The 18,594-nt window shown below is 38.5% G+C and overlaps 2 protein-coding genes across 3 annotated transcripts; both read left to right on the top strand.

Moving 5' to 3' along the window:
- Window positions 1–1,090: 1,090 nt before the first annotated feature.
- Window positions 1,091–4,579, top strand: LOC111318968 (BTB/POZ domain-containing protein 6-like). Its single transcript, XM_088743267.1, has one exon. The coding sequence runs from the start codon at window positions 1,932–1,934 to the stop codon at window positions 3,261–3,263; it is 1,332 nt and encodes a 443-aa protein (XP_088599393.1). The 5' UTR covers window positions 1,091–1,931; the 3' UTR covers window positions 3,264–4,579.
- A 39-nt stretch (window positions 4,580–4,618) lies between these two features.
- LOC111339890 (uncharacterized) lies at window positions 4,619–17,055 on the top strand. 2 transcript variants are annotated; one of them, XM_088743268.1, is made up of 8 exons: window positions 4,619–4,780; window positions 5,322–5,517; window positions 6,327–6,427; window positions 10,409–10,497; window positions 12,322–12,475; window positions 13,647–13,781; window positions 14,938–15,021; window positions 15,713–17,055. In XM_088743268.1, exons 1-8 carry the CDS (start codon window positions 4,720–4,722, stop codon window positions 15,967–15,969), a joined length of 1,077 nt encoding a protein of 358 aa, XP_088599394.1. In that variant the 5' UTR covers window positions 4,619–4,719; the 3' UTR covers window positions 15,970–17,055. The 2 variants fall into 2 exon arrangements, with proteins under 2 accessions (XP_088599394.1, XP_088599395.1); XM_088743269.1 differs by lacking the exon at window positions 13,647–13,781 and having other exon boundaries at window positions 4,624–4,780.
- Window positions 17,056–18,594: the final 1,539 nt, after the last annotated feature.

Raw genomic sequence — 18,594 nt, forward strand, 5'->3', positions numbered from 1 at the left:
TACAAAAACTCTTGCTCTGCTAAGCTCTTTGTTGAAGGTGTTTTCATCGGGATCTTTTGTTCCCTCTGGAAATGGCTTTATGAGCCAGGGTGTTGGTGGATGAGCACTATCTCCAACTAGGTATGGACCTTTATCATTCCCATCTGTATCTACGTGTGGAGCCTGCAGAATGTTTCCCTGTTGAGCCTCTCCATAAATGTTACTGTTTCTCAAAACCCTTTGCATCATGAGCACTCCCAGGGAATCCCTGCGACTGCGTCAATGAATTTTCCAGTGCCATCCAGAACCCTTTAAAAAATCATCATGCTGCTGGTAATGACTAAAATAATCAACTGCATCTTCTCTGGGCGCGATGATTGGGATATGTGTCCCATCTATAGCAACTGCAACGTTTGACCGTGACTCAGATCTGGTTCTCTTAAAACTTGCAATATACTCAGTCATCTCCGCAATCGTCGTAGGGAACTTGATGTAATGATTTCGCTGATCATATAAGACGTTTACGACATCTTGTACTGCTTCAATGACCCTGGACTTTCCGACGTTAAAAACAGGGGCAATGGAAACATACGAATTCCCATGTGCTAATCTGTATAAACCTATCGCCAAAATCTTTTCTGCTCAGTGGAATACGGTTTCGAATATACGTATCTCGTCTTGCGACGTGTGGACTTATGATGTTCAAAAGCTGATTAAAAGTTGCTCTTTGAATTCGGAGCTGCTGCTCAAAGAAGTCTTCAGGAATCCGGTGATCATTATAATGGATCTCGAACCATGACTGTCGTGCCGTGGTAACACTAAAATCTAATATGTATGATGCACAATCCTTCGCAGTAGATAGCGCTATTTATGCAATAGCGAAAATCAGACCTGAAAAAAATCAGGCCTGTACAGGATTCGAACCACTGACCTCTGCGATACTAGTGCAGCGCTCTACCAATTGGGGGCAGGCCGTTAAGTTGATTCGTAATAAACCCGTGATGATAAATCAGATACAATGAATATATGAAGTTCATATATTTTGAACTGCGGTATTAAATACGTATGATCGGCAATTTTTTCTTCTCTGCATCCGTCGACGTCGGTTTAAAGCGGCAAGAACCAACATTTTCCGTTGGCGGATGTTGTACAATGCTTACAAACCAATAAGGTTTTGTACATTGAACAAATTAAACAAATGTTGAGGAAATGTCGCTAACAAAACTAACACCAGACTCATGTCTATAAAATTATATTTGGCGCTCTTTTCGCGCGTGAAATATTAAGAGTTGACAGTCTGGTTTCAAACACCTTTTACGTCGCGCACTTGCGACCGCCATGACTCTCGTGGTGTAAATGTCGCTATATATTTGTGGGACAACTTATGACGCGACATAAAAAAAAATAAGGCCACAGTGCGACCCCTGCCTAACCTTAAATGCTAATGAATACTAATAAAGGACCCGTACAGATGACCTCCAATCTAGAAAATTCTCACCATTCCCTTAAGTGTTCAAAATCTGACCCCACAGTTTTAAGAGAATTCAAACTCTCACCAAAATTTCCTTAGCTTTCCATGGAGAATAATCACTTTGTCTTCATAGTGACTTTCGTTTTTATGCTATCAAGTCATTTTGATAAGAAAAGTCTTTTTGTGCCAAGTTATTTCTTCGGAACTATACTGTGTCGAACAACAAAACTCTCGGAAGTATACGCTGCTAACATCGGCACCTATAAATAAATAATGTCATGATATTTTTCAAAATTCTTAGCCGAGATGGAATGAGAAGGTGATCATTCTAGCAAGGTAACTTGATATGCAAAATTGCTTCTAAGATTAATCCTAATCACGTCTCAAGCAGATGCTTTTCTGTATTTATCCCTTTTATTGCTAAGGAACAAAAACGTTAAAGTTGTCCAGCTTGCCTAAACTTCTCCGATACTACTTCAATATGTCTGTGGCTCAGATGAATTGGCAGACAACAAAACTCGCTATCAGAGAAAGGAGTGAGTTTATTTTTAACAACGATCTGTTCAGCGATGTTTGGTTTGTTGTCCCAAGGATGATTGGCGAATGTGAAAGCAAGAAAAGTATTCCAGCTCACAAGCTCGTGCTGTCGATTAGCAGTCCTGTGTTCGAAGCCATGTTTTATGGTGGGTTGGCGGAGACTAGCGACTCTATTGAACTGCCTGACTGTGAGTACGAGAGTCTGTTGGAGTTTTTTCGATACCTGTACAGCGATGAAGTGGGTTTGAATGGAAGTAACGTGATGGGAGTGTTTTATTTGGCGAAGAAATACATGGTGCCTTCATTGGCAGAGAAATGCGCGCAACATTTGTGGCACAACTTGGATGAATTGAATGTGTTCATTGTCTTAAAATTTGCTCAGAAATATGATGAGAAGAAACTTGTGGAACGTTGCTGGAAAGTAATAGATGAACGCACCGCAGAAGCGGTAAAATCTGGGAATGGATTCTTGACGATTGAAAGATCCTTACTCGAAGCTTTAGTTGAAAGAGACTCGCTGAATATTAATGAGATGGACCTGTTCAAAGCCGTTGACTTGTGGGCTACAAATGACTGTGACAAGCAAGGTTTAGTGGCAAATGGTTTAACAAAGAGAAAAGTTCTTGGAGAAAGAGTAATCAGGTCAATTCGATTCCCTACGATGAAACAAGAAAATTTTGCCGCTCTGGCACTAGACAGCAAAATATTAACAGCAGAAGAAATCGTGAGCGTTATCAAACGTATTAACTTAGTATCGAGTGGTCCGTCACTATTTCCGGAAGCAAAGAGGTCTGGTTTCCTCGGTGAAATCCAAAGATGCTGTAGGTTTGGTTCTGTCTCTCACAGCAATTGGAGCTATATGGACTCCTCCAGAGACTGCGTGAACTTTTGCGCTGACGGAGAGATTGCGTTACGTGGGCTGCGGCTTTTTGGTAAAGAGCAAAATAGCTACTGGGTTGATATCGAGATAAAAATTGCTAAGAACAAGTCCGTTGTGTTGTCAAAAGCAGGATGGTTTAAATCAGAGGCCTTGTCAAGCAATTTTGGTCACTATCATGGATTTGAGATTTTGTTTGACGCTCCTCCTGTTTTAAAAAGAAATCAGTCATACGCTGTAGAAGCTTTGATCATAGGTTCGGAATCGATGCATGGAACAAATGGTCACGAGATAGTAAATTGTTGCGGAGTAAAAATCACGTTTACAAATAGTAAGTACTCTGGTAATGGAACAAGCATCAGAGGGGGCCAGTTCCCTGAGTTATTATTCACTATTTAGGGAAAAAAAACCCTTATTTTTCAATTAGTGATCAACAAGGAAATTCTTCTTCCAGACTTGGGACAAAGTTAAACAGGCATATAATAAGAACGAAGATAGCAGTCAAGAAGGGGATGATGGTTTGTTATAAAGAGTACTCATTAAGGAAATGTTTTCTCGTCTGTTTAGTGGGAGAATACACTTTCAAATCATAGGATGGTTTAAGTATTCGAGGAGCTTTATCACAGCTCAGTAGCGCATCTTGGAATATTAACCTGGAATTTCAAGTTCGTCATCAGGATTTGCTTTGACTTTCCTTCGATCCTAACCATAACTTAACCATCCTTGTTGTTTCCTTTTTCGTTACCTCTGCTAGGTTCGTCCATCCTAACCAACTATTTGCTTGGGTGGACTTTTGATAGAAGCCATTATCAAAAGTCTTTCTTTTCGATAAATGAAAAATTTCAACGACCCATGAATTACTAAAAGTACTGTGGCACTGTTCCTTTAACTGTCACACTTCAACTTGTAAAGGTTGTTGGATGCCTTGCCTCTAAAAGCCCTTGAGGAGGGAACTCAATCAAAGGAATGATCAAAAAAATTCTAACATTCAAAGAGCATTACTGGCTGTTCGTTGTTGATAAATGAAAGTGGAGTTAAAATCTCTTAGAGCGAGATTCCCAGTGGATCTTTCCGCAGCTTTTCCAGGCGTCTTCGTAAATTTCTTATGTTAATAAATGCCGACGACATCGGATCTGTTTTCTCTGAGAATTACTTTCATAACGAAACAGCAATCTCCCTGTATGCTGTCGGAGGTGGGTTAGATTGTCTTTGTTATAAACTAACTGTGGAGCACATTGGACACTGCGAGAATTCGCGAAATGAAATGGCCGGCTGGACTAGTGTAAGCCTGAGAATAAGCTTTCATTGGTATAGGTGTAAGCGCGCGATATTTTCAAGAGGATTCTAAGATTTCTCGTACGCTTGCCTCGCTCGTTGTCTCGAATCTCGCGGGTCTTTGCTTTTCGTATCGCAGCTGTAATAAGATCTCGCTCGAGGGTAAAGGTAGTTTTTAGACGAGCGTATTCTAGATCTACGATTGACGTACCCCGCTGAGAAAAGAAATTGACCAAGAGCCTCACATCTCCTCCGCGGGAACTACACTGATTTCCGCCAAAAAGGGCTGTCAAATTATCATAATAGAGTCTGGCATCAAAACAATATAATGACTTTTCCATCGGTTTCTACCTAGCAGGAGACAGATTGTGGTTGTTTACGTATGAAAGGTAAGCATGCTGAGTATAGTTACGCAGATTGTATATTTATACGTAGAGTTTATATTTACCGTACTTCTACAGCGCAGGCCAACAACAGATATTCGGTAGCTCATCGTAACCTTTTCGAGTGTTTAAACGGGAGCCTATTTAAACGGTATTGTTGCTAAAGTAGCTCAAACGTTGGCAATTGATACGAAGGCATGTCTGTCGATGGTTGGATACTCTTAATGGCACTTTGTACATTCCTTGACTGTATACTAGGTGAGTGAAACTGAAACTTGCTTCTTTTCTCCTCTTTTTACTGTCTTGAGTGAACCTTTGCCAAAAAGCTTTGTTAGACATTTGGAAATTACAGGATAAGGTGACGCATACTTCACACATAACAGCTTAAATTCATAAAGCCGGGAAAATCTAGTCGTTGGTGTTTTCGCAGGGATTGATTCCCCCCTCCTCTCCCCTGAACAACATTAATTAACAGCAAAGGTGCCGATCAAAAAGTTCATATGGAACATCGCTGGGGGAGGAGTGGGATCATGGGAAGGGACTACCTGGTGAAAGGGACATTTTTAAATTTTGCGCGTGCTTTTGATGATATGTCATTATTTTGGCGACAGTCTTAGTGTCCTCTAACATTACTCTCGTGCACGTTTGCCACAATGCTGAGGAAACTCGTGTCCAAATTTGACTTAAAGTTACACAGGTTAAACCATTTTCAAATGGGGTTTCTCTGCAGTCTCGCGGAGGACTCAAATAAACAGCAATGTGATATCTTTCAACCGAAACATTTGCTTATCTTACACAGTGCTACAAGTCCAGGCCAATGATGTTTCGTACTGCGTCAAGAAAAGAACGTACCCTGATGTGATTCTCCAGGGTAGAATGGAGGCAGGGACCTACACGCCTTGGGAACCAGGCGACTTAAGTCATATGACTGTTGATAAGTGCACTAAACACTGCTGTAAGAGCCCGGCTACAGATGTGGTGTTTCTGCTGAACAGGTGAGACAGCAGGTATATAATCTATAACTTGTAAAACGAACACATGGCATTAATTTCAGTTGTTTGATTGATCTTAATATCATAATTCGAGCTTTGATTAGCGTATTTCGTTTCCTACTCTCTAAAAACCTGCCTTGGCAGTTTTGAGCAAAGAGGCAAGAAAAAACGACAAGATTGAATTTGTTGCGGTAGATGACTCGAAAAGGACTTTTAGTTTTCTTTCTATTGGCAAGTTTTCCTTGCTAATATCTATAGCGAACAAACATTCGTCAACGACTGCACTTGATAATAGATGCTGATGGTTTTTCCTCTGTCATTAAACCTAACCTTTACCAAAATTGGTATCATAAAAGAGAAAATCATCAGACCCCACCATTTTGAATCTTGCTTAACCTAACTGCCGCCTGTCTCTCTTCGTATTTTTCCATCTCTTGGTGAACGGTTAGGAGCTTCATAAAATAGCATTCTTGACTCAGTTACTGTTTTTTCCGTGATAACCATAGCAACAGTTTTTTTTTGGACCGCACCCTGCGTCATTTGGCGCGTGCGGCGCACTTACCTAAGTTATTTTCAAAATGGCGGCATCTAAAGTGAAATTTATTGGCACGTTTGAAGACAAATTTTCGAACGGTTAAGTTGCTCTCAAAATCCCAAAACTCAGTCAGTGGTATGATTCCATCTATAAGTTTTCGTTGCAGATATAAAAATCAAATGAAATCAGGAGCATACCTCTCTTAAAACATTAATTTGTAGGCGAAATACGAACGAAGCGTAAATTTAAGCTTCGCAATATGATTTCTCTTCATTAGCTTTTGCTTCTGTGTGAAGTGTCATTCTCTGGAATCGTGCACTATGGTGAAAATCACTTCACCCTCAACGTACAGACCTGTGACTGTTACTGTAATGAAACGTAAGTACTTTGACCTCTTAATGTTACCTGAATTTATTTTAAAAGTTGAAGATATGCTTTTAAAGCATTTGTTTGAGGGTCATTATTCATCATCATTTGATCAAGGTTACCATTTAATGTCTTTAGTCTTTTTGGAGAAGAAAAGAATTATTGCTCCTTTGGTTCCGATGAACTGTTTCGGGAAAATCAATGAAAGTCAGCTAACATGAAAATACTTTTCTTTTTCTGAAGTGTAATGACGAGCTTTTATGTCCCTCGACTTACCAGTTTATATTTATATATATATATATATATAAACTGGTAAGGTTTTTTTGTTATCTTTTTATTAGCACCAGTTCATTAGTCGTTATCTGTAAAGTAATCATTAGCACTTCGATCTTATTTAATGCTCTCTTTTTTTATTTCAAAAGTTGTAAATAACTGAAGAAGGTCTCGGACCGAAACGTTTTTTATTAAAATTTTTTATATTTTTGACGTCAGAAGTTGTCCATCCTCGCAATTTTTAAACTTTCTACATATATATACATACAAATATCGATTTTAGTTACAGCTTTACTTGACGTATTCAATATTTCCCAGACTCTCTTTGTTCAGGAAACCGAACTTGCAAATCCCAGTTTCTCATATCTGCGGTGTAGATCGTTCTAGTTAGATTATATAACCACATAAGCGATTGAATAAAAAAATATTGTTTGTAACTTTGTACTTCATCAAAGTATCGTATTTGTCATCGTTAGCCTTCTAGCCACCATCAGTAGCGAAAAATTACATAATTATAGCTCGTTCTAGCTCTGTCTATCTCTGGTAAACTTAATTTTGAATCCTATATCTGTTTACCTGCAGGAAAAAACTTTAAGTTTTTTCTTTAAATATTTTAAACTTTAAGTTTTTCTTTGCACATGACAAGTGGAAATAGAACAAACACTTGTCAGTCTGTGGCAACTGACTGTGAGATCCAATGGCATTTTTCATAATGAATTTTTCCTAACTTTGATTTCCAAAACCTGGTGACAAATGTCTGAGCTCTTAGGAAAGAAATCAAATGGAAGTTGCAATGCATTAAAACAAAACTACCTGCGCCCCCCCCCCCCCCCCGCTAAAAAAAAAAAACAAAAAAAGAAAAAAAAAGTAATAAAAGTATGTGAATTTTGTCCTTACAAGTTATCATTATTGTCTTTGGAAAAAAGCCTGTTTTATACAAATTGCCTGAGATGATTAAGCTTAGGAGCACTGGTTTTTAAAAGTGTCGTTATCATGCTTTCACGAATAATAGGCGATAACTTGTAATTTCAGCCTTTTAGCACCTAATCAAAGGCCAGAGTTCATAGCTATAATTGGGCCGTAAATATTCAAAATGTTGTTCCGTATATGATTATGCAACCTTCTTACTTTTTTCACGATCATTTCCTCAACCCAAATGACAATTTTTTTGTACTTTATAACGATGCAGTGAGGGTCGAACTCGGGTAGCTCACCAGGTGTTGAGGAACACTTTACCTGAAACGCTTTGGATTCACGTGAATTTCCCGATAATTCCCTAAAATAGGCAAAATTAATTTCTCGAAACCACTAACATTCATTACTTATGAGTTTTTCTCATTGGTCATATATAAAACTTGACGTAGGCGTCGAAAACTTTCGATAATATTTTCAAAATTCGCGGTTACATAAACCTTCAGACGAAACAGTGGTCTGATACTAAATGAGTCACCTTCATGGTGATCAATGATCTTTTTTTTGTCTTGAGTTTCCACTACTGTAAATATTTTCTTTGGTCACCTAAGGGAGTTTGGTGAAGTCTAAATTAAATAAGGCGTCGGTTGTATAACTCTCTGACCCATCCTGATGTAGAATTTACGCAAGGAAATTCGAAACATTTCAAAGCCGCTGAATGCAGCACGCCGGGAAACGGTAAGAGTTCGCTGGCGCCTTGAATGGTGAGTTAAACGAAATTTTTACAAATATTTTGTACAAATATTCAAATAGGTTTGCAAATATTTACAGCCCTTTTATTTCTTCTTACATCTTCGTATTTTAAAGCTCTTTTTGTCATTCAAAATAGCAGAAGATTCTGGTTCAATACTGAGATAGTTACAGAATTTTCCTGTGGGTGATAAGCCTTTTCTAGTCATAAAACAAAACTTCATAAGTAGCCATTTCTCCTTTCCCGAAAAATTCAACATTCAACAATTTTGCCGGTTTGTGGCATCAAGAATTAATTACAGCTGGTTGTTATTGTTTTTAGTCCACACTAATAAATTAATTTAAATCAGTGTTGGATACATTCATCGTCAAGCCGAGAATTTTCTCAGATTGGCTGCAAGGAGTATACACCCGTTGAATGGAAATAAACATCTCCAGTCGCTGGTAGTGCTTGTTTATCTGATTGCCGTCTTTTTTTGAAATGCTGGCTTTCTGCGAATGCTATTGAAAAAGGAGTGATCGACTTAAAAGATTGGAACCGTGTTGAAAAGTTGAGCGTTTCTATAATATAGTTCAAAATGAAAATTGCTAAAAATAATTTAAAACTAGTTTTTTTTTTCTTTTGTATCTTTCTTGAATCTTGAAAAATTATCATATTTCTTTAAACAAAGGGAAATACAAATGAACCTAGTTTGAATCATTTTAACCTGGGTTGAATGTTGAGGAATAATAAGATTTTGTTTCAACGTAAAGATTTGTTGATCTCTCTAAATAGGTACCAAAGGGGAAGGGGGTCGTGTTCGTTCGTGCGTTCGTTCGTGCGTTCGTTCGTTCATTTGGACATCCTTCTTGATAGTCTTACTTTTTGATGAAGCAAGAAAACAACAAATAGCAATGATGTAAACATCAATAAATCATGAATGATTATCAATGATTGAGACTGATTTAATAATTGTATATTGCATCTGCGCTGTGGAACTCTGCCAATAATTTGCGTTTTCGTTACTTACACTGCTCGATGCATGTCTTTTCGAAGTGTTACCTTCAAATCTGATCACACACACTGTTATGAAAAACAATTAATGAGTTTATGATGTCGTGAAACATGGATGAATTCTCGCATTCTATGAGCTAATTAAGCTGACGGTTCGTATTTTTCAGTTTCTCGTGAGGTCAGTTTGCGTGATCACAACGATTTGATAATTTCTGTAATCTTACTTTCTTGGTATAGCTTCCTTATCGCTCGGCGGCATGTTTCTTTCTGTCCGTGTGGTCCTAATTTGTTAATTGTGCCAAAAATAATCTATGAATTTATTGGGAGCGATTTCACAGCTTGGGAGACAGAAACATCACATATTTACCATATTCATCGCTAACCATTCTTTCAAATATCGTCTGGAAAGCTCGGGAAAACATCGTCACACCTCTGAACACTTAGCCCTACCACCTGTTATTCGACAAGATCTCGACTGTATTCAGCAATGTGTGGATTGTGGGCAAGCTGTTGATAGGAAAAAACACAAAAGAGATCATAGATAAGGGTTACTTCCCGTGTAGCTTACCGTCTGAGAAGCCTATTACTTTGACATAAAGCGCACGGTGGGCATATCTATTGTTTGTTGTTTCCTAAGATGCTTCCTTCCTTCCTTCTCAGACGTTGTTAATTATAGAGCGATTACACTGGGAAGATAAAACCACTTTGCGTTCATTCATCAAGTTATTCTCGAAGGTGTACATTCCTAAATTATTTTGTGTTTTTGCAGCGTTACAAAATGTCCCTTGTTCAAGTCGATTTCGTCTTGGTTTTCAGTGTCATAAGAACACTCCCTCTCTTCGTAAATAACAGTTATTATTTTGAAGATCTCCGTGCTCAAGAAAGCCTGATATCTATCTTTATAAAGATAAGAACGCCTTATTCGCTCCATTTGCGCCTGCATGTGATAAATCATTTATGTTGTTTGCGACGATTTGATTTCATCAACGCCGACACTTCTCGACAATCTTTTCAATAGCTGTATCTTACTTTTGCCACGACGATTCTCTGTGTTGTTTTTCCAGGCATTTCTAAGCTTCCTTCAACTACGCAGCCTCTTTCGGCTACCTGGAGTTTCACGAAGTGGACCCAATCTACAAAATATAGTACCCAAGTGAGTGGTAATAATTGTTTACGTATTTTTAAGAAAAGGTTGCTGCCAGAGATAATTGAATAGACTGAATGACCCTGAATTACAAGAACAGTTTGATGAGCCCATCTTTTAGAGCAACTGATCTGTCTTTGTATAGTCAACTGAGTGGTAATAAAAACTGTTAACGTATCTTTTAGAAAATGGTTGCTCCACTAACTATGCTTCTAGAGATAACTGAATTACAAGAACAGATCGATGAGCCCATCTTTAAGAGCAACTGTTTTTATCAGAAATATTTTCATGACGTGTTTGTGTAACGGGAACCTAATCCTCTTAGCCTACAGTTACCTTTCAATATCAGAGATCTTTAAAATAGATTGTTTCAAGAATTGTCTTGTACAATACACAGAAGTATTCAATGAACTTAAAATGCCTTCGCATCTGTTCAGGTAAAACTGAAGTCGTTTGTTATAGTCATGAATCAAAACCTGAAGACAGCAGATCGGCAACGATAAAAACACTGTTAAGTTAGCTTAGCTAAGCTAACTTTGAAGACTGTAAGTTCCTCTTCGTGTACTTTGAAATCTTTTACCAATGGAATTTGGGCCATGAAGTCTTTATAATCAAACGCCGTTTTGACAGCAACGCCTCTAAGTTGAGTCATCCAACCGATAAAGCAATTCAATCGCTTAGTTTCTATGGCTCGTGCTCGCTTTCGAGTGTAATGTTTGGTGACCTTACTGGGAGGACTCTTTAGCGGGAACAGTTAGTGAAAATTAATCACTACATAAAAGAGGACTCCTAACTGAAGCACATTTGGAAAGTAAACGATATACTGTGTAAAGCATACGGGTTTACTCTCGAGGAAGCTCTGTTGTATACGGTTGTGATAGGTGTGATGACTCTATGGTAAAACTCCCATACTCGGTGCATGTACAGCTCTACCGAAGCCTTAAGACTTAAACTCAGTGAGTTGAAGATATTGTTATTTTAACTCATCTGCCTCGTACAACTATTTTTCCTGATCATGGGCAACCTTTAGCATCCATCAGAAGCATATCACCTAGGTCATGTATCCATTTTTAAAATGTTCCCTTCACGGAAGTAAAAAACTTTTAATTACTACGCTAAGAGTTTCAAAGTATGCCAGACCGAAAATATTTCTGAGTTTAAATAATGGTGGTTTTACAGAAAATCTCTTTGTTTGTAAATTATTTCTTGTTTTTTCGTTCTTAGGGAAGAACTGAACAAAATAAAATAGTGCTGTTGCATATTTGATTTTGAATAATAATAAAAAAAAACCTACGAATTGCCACTATTCCGTGTAAACCAAGTCTTCCGTCCGAGTTTCCAGAATCGAAGTCATGCTACATATCAACTTTTGTTGACTAAAATCCTCTAGGGATGGTTTTTCTTTTCAGTGTAACATTGGTTCACCGCATCATCTATTTAATTTTGTCATTTTGTACCACATGTCACATAAACTTGCAGGGGTGCTAGTTTTTCACTTTCTTTCCCTGATTTTGGATGCAAATGTTTACAACTGAGGTGTTTCGCCTCGTAATAATTCTTTGACTCCTTCCTCTTGCCTTGAATGTGCCTTTTAACTCAAAGCAGTATTATCTAGTGGGCTTTTCTTCCCTCCAGCCAGTCGGGATGAAAGAAATTACCTTAAAGCTGTTTTTATTTTTTCGGATCTATCGCAAAATTCTGTGACTTTCCATGTCTTACAAAATCAACGCCCCTTCTCTCCCCTCCCCCCTCCAAAAAAAGGATAATCAGTTCAACATTCTGTGACTACGATCTATTAAAGCTGGCATTGTGGGTCTTCCATCCTTCCCTTAGCCAACCACCATCAAATTCCAACAAAAAGAAACAAAACGAACAAAAAGACCCCAAGATGTCAAAACAGATCCCACCAAGAAGACGAGTGGTAGTGGATTCAGACGAGGAAATGGGACCGAAGTCGGCAAGCAATGGAGACAGCCAAGCAGTCCGCGTAAGCATCTCTTTATCTTTTTTCTTACATTCCTACTGATATGATAAATTTATTTTCCCCTTCAGACTAGGAGGTAAGCATTAATTGAGTTCTCTAACTAACTCTCAGTCTCTGTCCGAGACTTCGATCTGACTTCCGCTTAATTTCGCGTAAACATTGCTTTTCACATTTAGTTTGAGAAAACAAAGAAATGATAATTTAAACAGGCGAAGTTTATAGCGTACATCAAAAGTAAAGAATAGGACCGTTCATAAAAAAATATAACATTCAACTATAGAATTACTAAAATAAGTTAATAAGCTTTTATTATGACTTGGATTTTTTTTTATAATTTCTCTTGTCTTCGCGAAACTTACGTATCCTTAACTCTCATTTTCACTTTGCTTCTTTGTTTACAGAAACTATTTCGTTTCTTTTCACGGAAGCATAATCCACATACGGCTCTTCTCGTTCGTTACGTCATCTGCTTTTTTCTCGGTGGACTTGTTGGACTTATTCCTTACTTAGTTTTTGTTATTGAGCTCTGTAAAGGTTTGTCTGTCTCTTTAGTCCTTTTTTCTCTTTTCTTCCTTCTAAATTTCCTAATCTTCGCTACTCGCTTTTTCCTTCATATAACTTACTTCCTTCCATTCCTCATCATTCATTCATTCATTTATGCATTCTTGAATCAGTCCTTTAGTCCATTTGTGTATTCATTTATTCCATTCTCCCTTTTGTTCCTTATTTAATGTTCATGAGTTTGTTATTCAGTCATTCATTTGTTCATTCACTCATTCGCTCAGTCACTCTATCATTTGTTGATTCGTTGACTCGTCGACCCGTTGACCCGTTGACCCGTTGACCCTTTGACTCGTTGACTCGTTGACTCGTTCATTCGTTGACTCACTGACTAATTAACTCATTCAATCATTTGCTCGTTCTCTCCGTTCCCTCTTTCAGTCATTCGCTGATTCCCATATCCATTTGCTCATTCGTAATCTCCATCCGTGGGTGTTTCCCCTGTTTACTTTTATCAGAAGAAGTTTTTTGACATGAGCAAGTTCTTCTTGAAAGAATATAAATCAAAGACATCATTTATGACTTTAAAAATCTAAAAATCTCCAAGTAACATTTAAAAAGTAACATTAAAATTTCCAAAGTAACATTTAATTGGGACGCTTAATATTTACAGCTAACTTAGAAATGAGAAATCCCCATCTTCCTTCACTTAATGGATATTCCAAACAAAAAGATGTACCAAAAAGTGACGCTCTCACCTCTTACAATAAAATTACCAGTGTACCTGTTATCAACACAGCTTACGTCGGTAAGTGCCCTAATATCAGTCAATGCAGGTATATATATGCTCCATGAATGCTCCATATAGGGCTAAAACACAGAAAATGGTTTTAATTCAGGAGTAATTCAACCGTTTCCCTTTACAGATTTCTCTAAACGCTTCAATTTTCTTTCGCTTATTATGCGAGACAGCAGGTGTTTCTTATGCTTTTCCTATGACTATTTGCGCGGAAAATTGGCGCGCAGGCGGCCAAACTTGATCCCCTTCGCGAATGCCCCACCTTTGACCGCTGTATTCTGCGTTGGAGCTTGACCCGGAAGCCTTGTCTCACTTGACCCTGATGATGACTTCCGTTATAGTTGTCGAAATATCAGTCATTTTAAAAGACAAAATTCTTTTCAAGAATGTCCGCACCACAACGAGAAAGTTATAGATATTATGATAAACATCCTTGTGAAATTAACAAACTAAAAAAGACCATGATTTTTTTCCGTGTTGGTCTGTTTTACGTTGGATATGATAACATTTAACCTTTAATATTTTCAAATTATTCATTCATTTGATGCAAGGGTAGGATTGAATTAATCGAGTATATTTTGCTAACATGTTAATGACATTTACAATGGTAAGTGCAAAAGAGTACTGAACAGTTAACATTTAAAATAGATAATTGTTTCTAATATTTTGTCTCTTAAAATGAATTATCTGCCTATTTTTACCCGACCCTGAGCTATGTTACAACTGGCCGAAATTGTTAAATTGGGCAAAATGCACATACTAGCTGAATTTATTTAACTTGTTGACGTGACGGTCAAACTAGCCGAAATGAAAATTGGACAAGATTGGACAAAACGCACAACGCTCAAAATAGCTACATAGATTGAACTTAAAAGAAAAAGAAAACTGTGAAACTAGCTGAAATGCTTTAACTGCAGAACACGCACAAAGTAGCTGAATTGGTTCAACTGGTCAAAACTGTCAAACTAGCAAAAATGTTTCATTTGGAGAAAACACACAAACTAGCTATGCTCTCTTGATCATGGCTACTACCTAATCAAGACTAGCTAGACAGAAACCATCAGTTGATCCCCTCTAAATCACAGCCAGTATGTGCATGACTATCAGTTAAGGGTTTCAACATTATGAATTTACATCATGCAGGTTTCACTTTTATTTGTGGCAGATGTAAACCTCACCAAAGTAAGAAGTAACTCAACTGCTATCACGACACCCCGACCCACAAGAGTGGTGACGACAGAGAAAAAGGGTGAGCTTTCATTTTTTTGGTCCCGCAGGTTTCTTCTCGCTGATAACGAAAAAGTATAGACATAAGTGACGTAGCAAGGGGAGGGGGGCAGGGGGTAGGGTAGACCCCCGAACGAAAATTTGCAGGGGATAGTCCCCCTCCCCCTTTCAGTTTCGTGGCTCAGTGTGGAAAACATCACTAGCCCAACGTGAAATTGTCTTGGGAAAATATTCAACCTTGTGATCTTTTCAGAAACCTTTTTATCAGCATCATGCTTGGTGAAATAGTATGTACTTTTCTGAATAACGCCTGCCCATGAATTACCTCAGATACAGATCCCAAAGAGGTTTACCTGTGCCAAAGAACTTCCCTAATGACAATCGGGAAAACAGAATAGGGGTATGCAATTGGCTTGGTGTGCAATAGTGAGCCCCCCTTCCCGCTTCCACCCGCCACACACATATTTCAAAATATGCCGCCTGTAATAGAGCTACAAAGTCTTTACTCGCGGCGAAGAGAATCCGAGCTGACCATGGGCACATCTTCTCATGCCCGGGGCAAGGTTTCTCTACTCTTTGCCATTCACGAAGAAGCTTGTTAGAAAGGGCATTGAAAGAGTTAAATGTCTTTTCATTCAGAAAAATTGGCGTTCCATGACTTAACATCTCAACGTCATAACGTACAATATGGTAATTTGAAAATTTTCTTCCAGCGGAAGGGACAGGTAATGACGACATCTCTCTCCAGTGTCTCGGAACCATAACGGTCATTCGCGTCCGAGCGTTCGGGATCCCTGGGGATACTTCCACCGTGGACGATTTCAACAAGCACTGCCAAGCGAATCTTGGACAAGTGGATGGGACAAATGTATGCATTGTGAGCCTCAAACGGGTGTATAAATCCAGTTATCCACCTTTTATAAAGACTTTGGTCACTTACACTTGTTCTTATATAGAGGACATCACTTAGCGGTGGTCGAGGGGGAATAGGGTAGAGGCTTCAAATATGACCATATGATTCTCACGTGATGAGGAGCACTCCACATAGGATTCTAAATAGCCTCCCCCGTAACTTCTAAGAGAACAGTAGAAATAGAAAACATGCGTGAGAATGGTATTTTTTGTACGCAAACGCAAACTGATAGATTCCTCCTGGCTTTTGGTTGTCTAGATGGCGGAGCCCACAAACAGGAAAAGATTATAAAAATTATTTTAATATATAGATGGACGTAAATCCGCTGGGACGCAGTGGCTATGATTTATTTTCTGATTGATGGTATCAAAAAAATACAAAAAAAGTTGTAAAAAGGAAACGTAGATATTAGATCTAGATACTGACGGTGGATTTTAAATGAAAACAAAAGTAATGTATTATGAAAATACCGACGTAAGTTAAAATACGAGGTTATTTACCCGTGAATTGCTCAAGAGTTGAGAAGCAGGGGAATGGCATACCAATTATGTTACCGTCAGATTTTGCTATATTCCGATAGGCATTTTTTCTATGTTCCGATAATTACTTGCATCGACAAAAAAACAATTTTACGTTCCCTTGATCATGATAGCTTTCTTTTTTCAACAAGGCTAAGGTATACCTAACTAGAAGCTGCTTGAGGATTTGATTTACTGTTACTGGCCACACGTTATTTAATTAAGCATGATTGAAGTAAGTAAAACTGCTTTGGTTGCCAGGGGCGTAGCCAGCTTACACACCCGTGAGCCTGGGCCTAGGCCTACGCCTTTTTTTTCGCTCGCTCGATTTTTGTCATTTGATTCTTGCAAATGTTGAAACAAAAAATTGAAATTTCTCAGGAAGCACGCCTACAACAAGTCGAAAAGCTGACTACACCGCTGGTCGCTCATCTGATGAGAAGACACCTATCATGCTTTATGATCATATTTCTGATGTCGCATTGAGTGACACTGACGCCCATGTTAGGTGAAATGTTTTAATATTCAACTAGTCTACCTGATAAGTCGATGAATCTCATCATACGACTTAATAAAGTAGTACATGCAATATCAAACTTATCAAATGTTTACGCTCTTTGTATTGCACACTTTAGATGGCTCGTCACTTTCAACATTTGGCCAACATTTTTCTAATATTTATGTATGAATTTTAAAACACTACAAAGGTACTTTTTGCCAACGCTGACTCGTGTGTTCAACAAGCTTGCTATTTCGTGTCGTTACTTCCAAGGATGAGGTATCTTTTGCAAACGCTTAATATTTGGGATTGTCACGCATTGCTCCGTCCCAACAAGAAAGGTGTCATGGTGTTGTTGTAAATGGCGGTTTTTGTCATGTTGCATGACATCAGATGTGTTGCGTGACACCTCTAAGGAGAGAAGTTTTTTTTTAACGTTCCGATCATTATGTTCCTTTACCGAAATGTTGCGAGCGGAACGCGTAACGTTAAGTGACTTCACCAGTAACCTCTGTTAGGCTGACTTAGTGATTGTCCAGAATGTGTTAAAAACCTTTATGTAAAAAAACTTCGTATGATGCACGATCCTCGCAGTAGATAGTGCTATTTAAGCAATAGCGAAAATCAGACCTGAAAAAAATCAGGCCTGTACGGGATTCGAACTACTGACCTCTGCGATACTAGTGCAGCGCTCTACCAATTGAGCTAACAAGCCAACTGGGAGCAGGCCGTTAAGTTGATTCGTAATAAAAGTGAAAGTGATAAATCAGATACAATGAAATATATGAAGTTCATATATTTTGAACTGCGGTATTAGATACGTAATAATTAGTGTGAGAAAAGTCCCAGTTCTCTGATCAAGTTCCTCTGCAGCTGTTGCTCACAAAAGTCCCCCCCTCCCCCCCCCCCCCCCCACCGAGCAGTAATGTCACCAGAAACTCGCTTTTTCTTGGCATGGTTTAACCAGGTGATGATCATGGCAAGATAGATGGGAACATTACATCACTATTAAATGTACTGATAAGTTAGGGGTGGACATTCAACGAGGTGGTGGCTCTTCCAGGTCAAATTGAAATTCAGAAGGTTGGGTTTTGCAGAGGGAGGAAAACCAGAGGACATGGAGAAAAACCCATCCCCACTCCCTTAAGGACCTCATCACCACTGTACCATTCCCTCTCTCTGAAGCTTCTCACAGAAAGAAGTGGGAGGAGGGGACTGAGGTGCACTCTTTTCCACAATTCCACCCAAAAGTAAATTAAAGGGAATGGAAGACACACCCTAAGCCCTTTGGAAACTTTCATCAGCACCTGCTTGCTTGTTATTGACCACCTAACCCTTTAAACCTAATGAATAAAGGCTGATAGTTTCTAAAGAAACTGTTTGGGGCTGCGTCGGTGGGGGTAACGAAATAATTAATGATATAATAATAATAATTAATAATAATTGTTGATATATCCTTTATACCTAACATCAGTATGTATATTCTCCATACTGCTTTCTATACATTTCCTTTGTTACTGACAAGGAGAATTTGTTTAACAATCAAGAGCTTCTTGAGTGGGTGGTCATTTTCTGTATTCCTCTAACCTTTGTTTGAGTCAGTGGTGATAATGTATAGAGAAATTAGGTGCTGGTCACTCTGATAGGTTGAGGGTTTAACTACCA

The sequence above is a fragment of the Stylophora pistillata genome, chromosome 13 (genome assembly GCF_964205215.1).
Source record: "Stylophora pistillata chromosome 13, jaStyPist1.2, whole genome shotgun sequence".
Lineage (NCBI taxonomy): Eukaryota > Metazoa > Cnidaria > Anthozoa > Scleractinia > Pocilloporidae > Stylophora > Stylophora pistillata.

Coding starts and splice junctions, on each gene's coding strand:
- LOC111339890 (XM_088743268.1), top strand. CDS start 4,720: ATGTCTGTCGATGGTTGGATACTCTTAATGGCACTTTGTACATTCCTT. Junction 4,781..5,321: donor ATTCCTTGACTGTATACTAG/GTGAGTGAAACT, acceptor TATCTTACACAG/TGCTACAAGTCCAGGCCAAT. Junction 10,498..12,321: donor CTACAAAATATAGTACCCAA/GTGAGTGGTAAT, acceptor TCCTTCCCTTAG/CCAACCACCATCAAATTCCA.
- LOC111318968 (XM_088743267.1), top strand. CDS start 1,932: ATGTCTGTGGCTCAGATGAATTGGCAGACAACAAAACTCGCTATCAGA.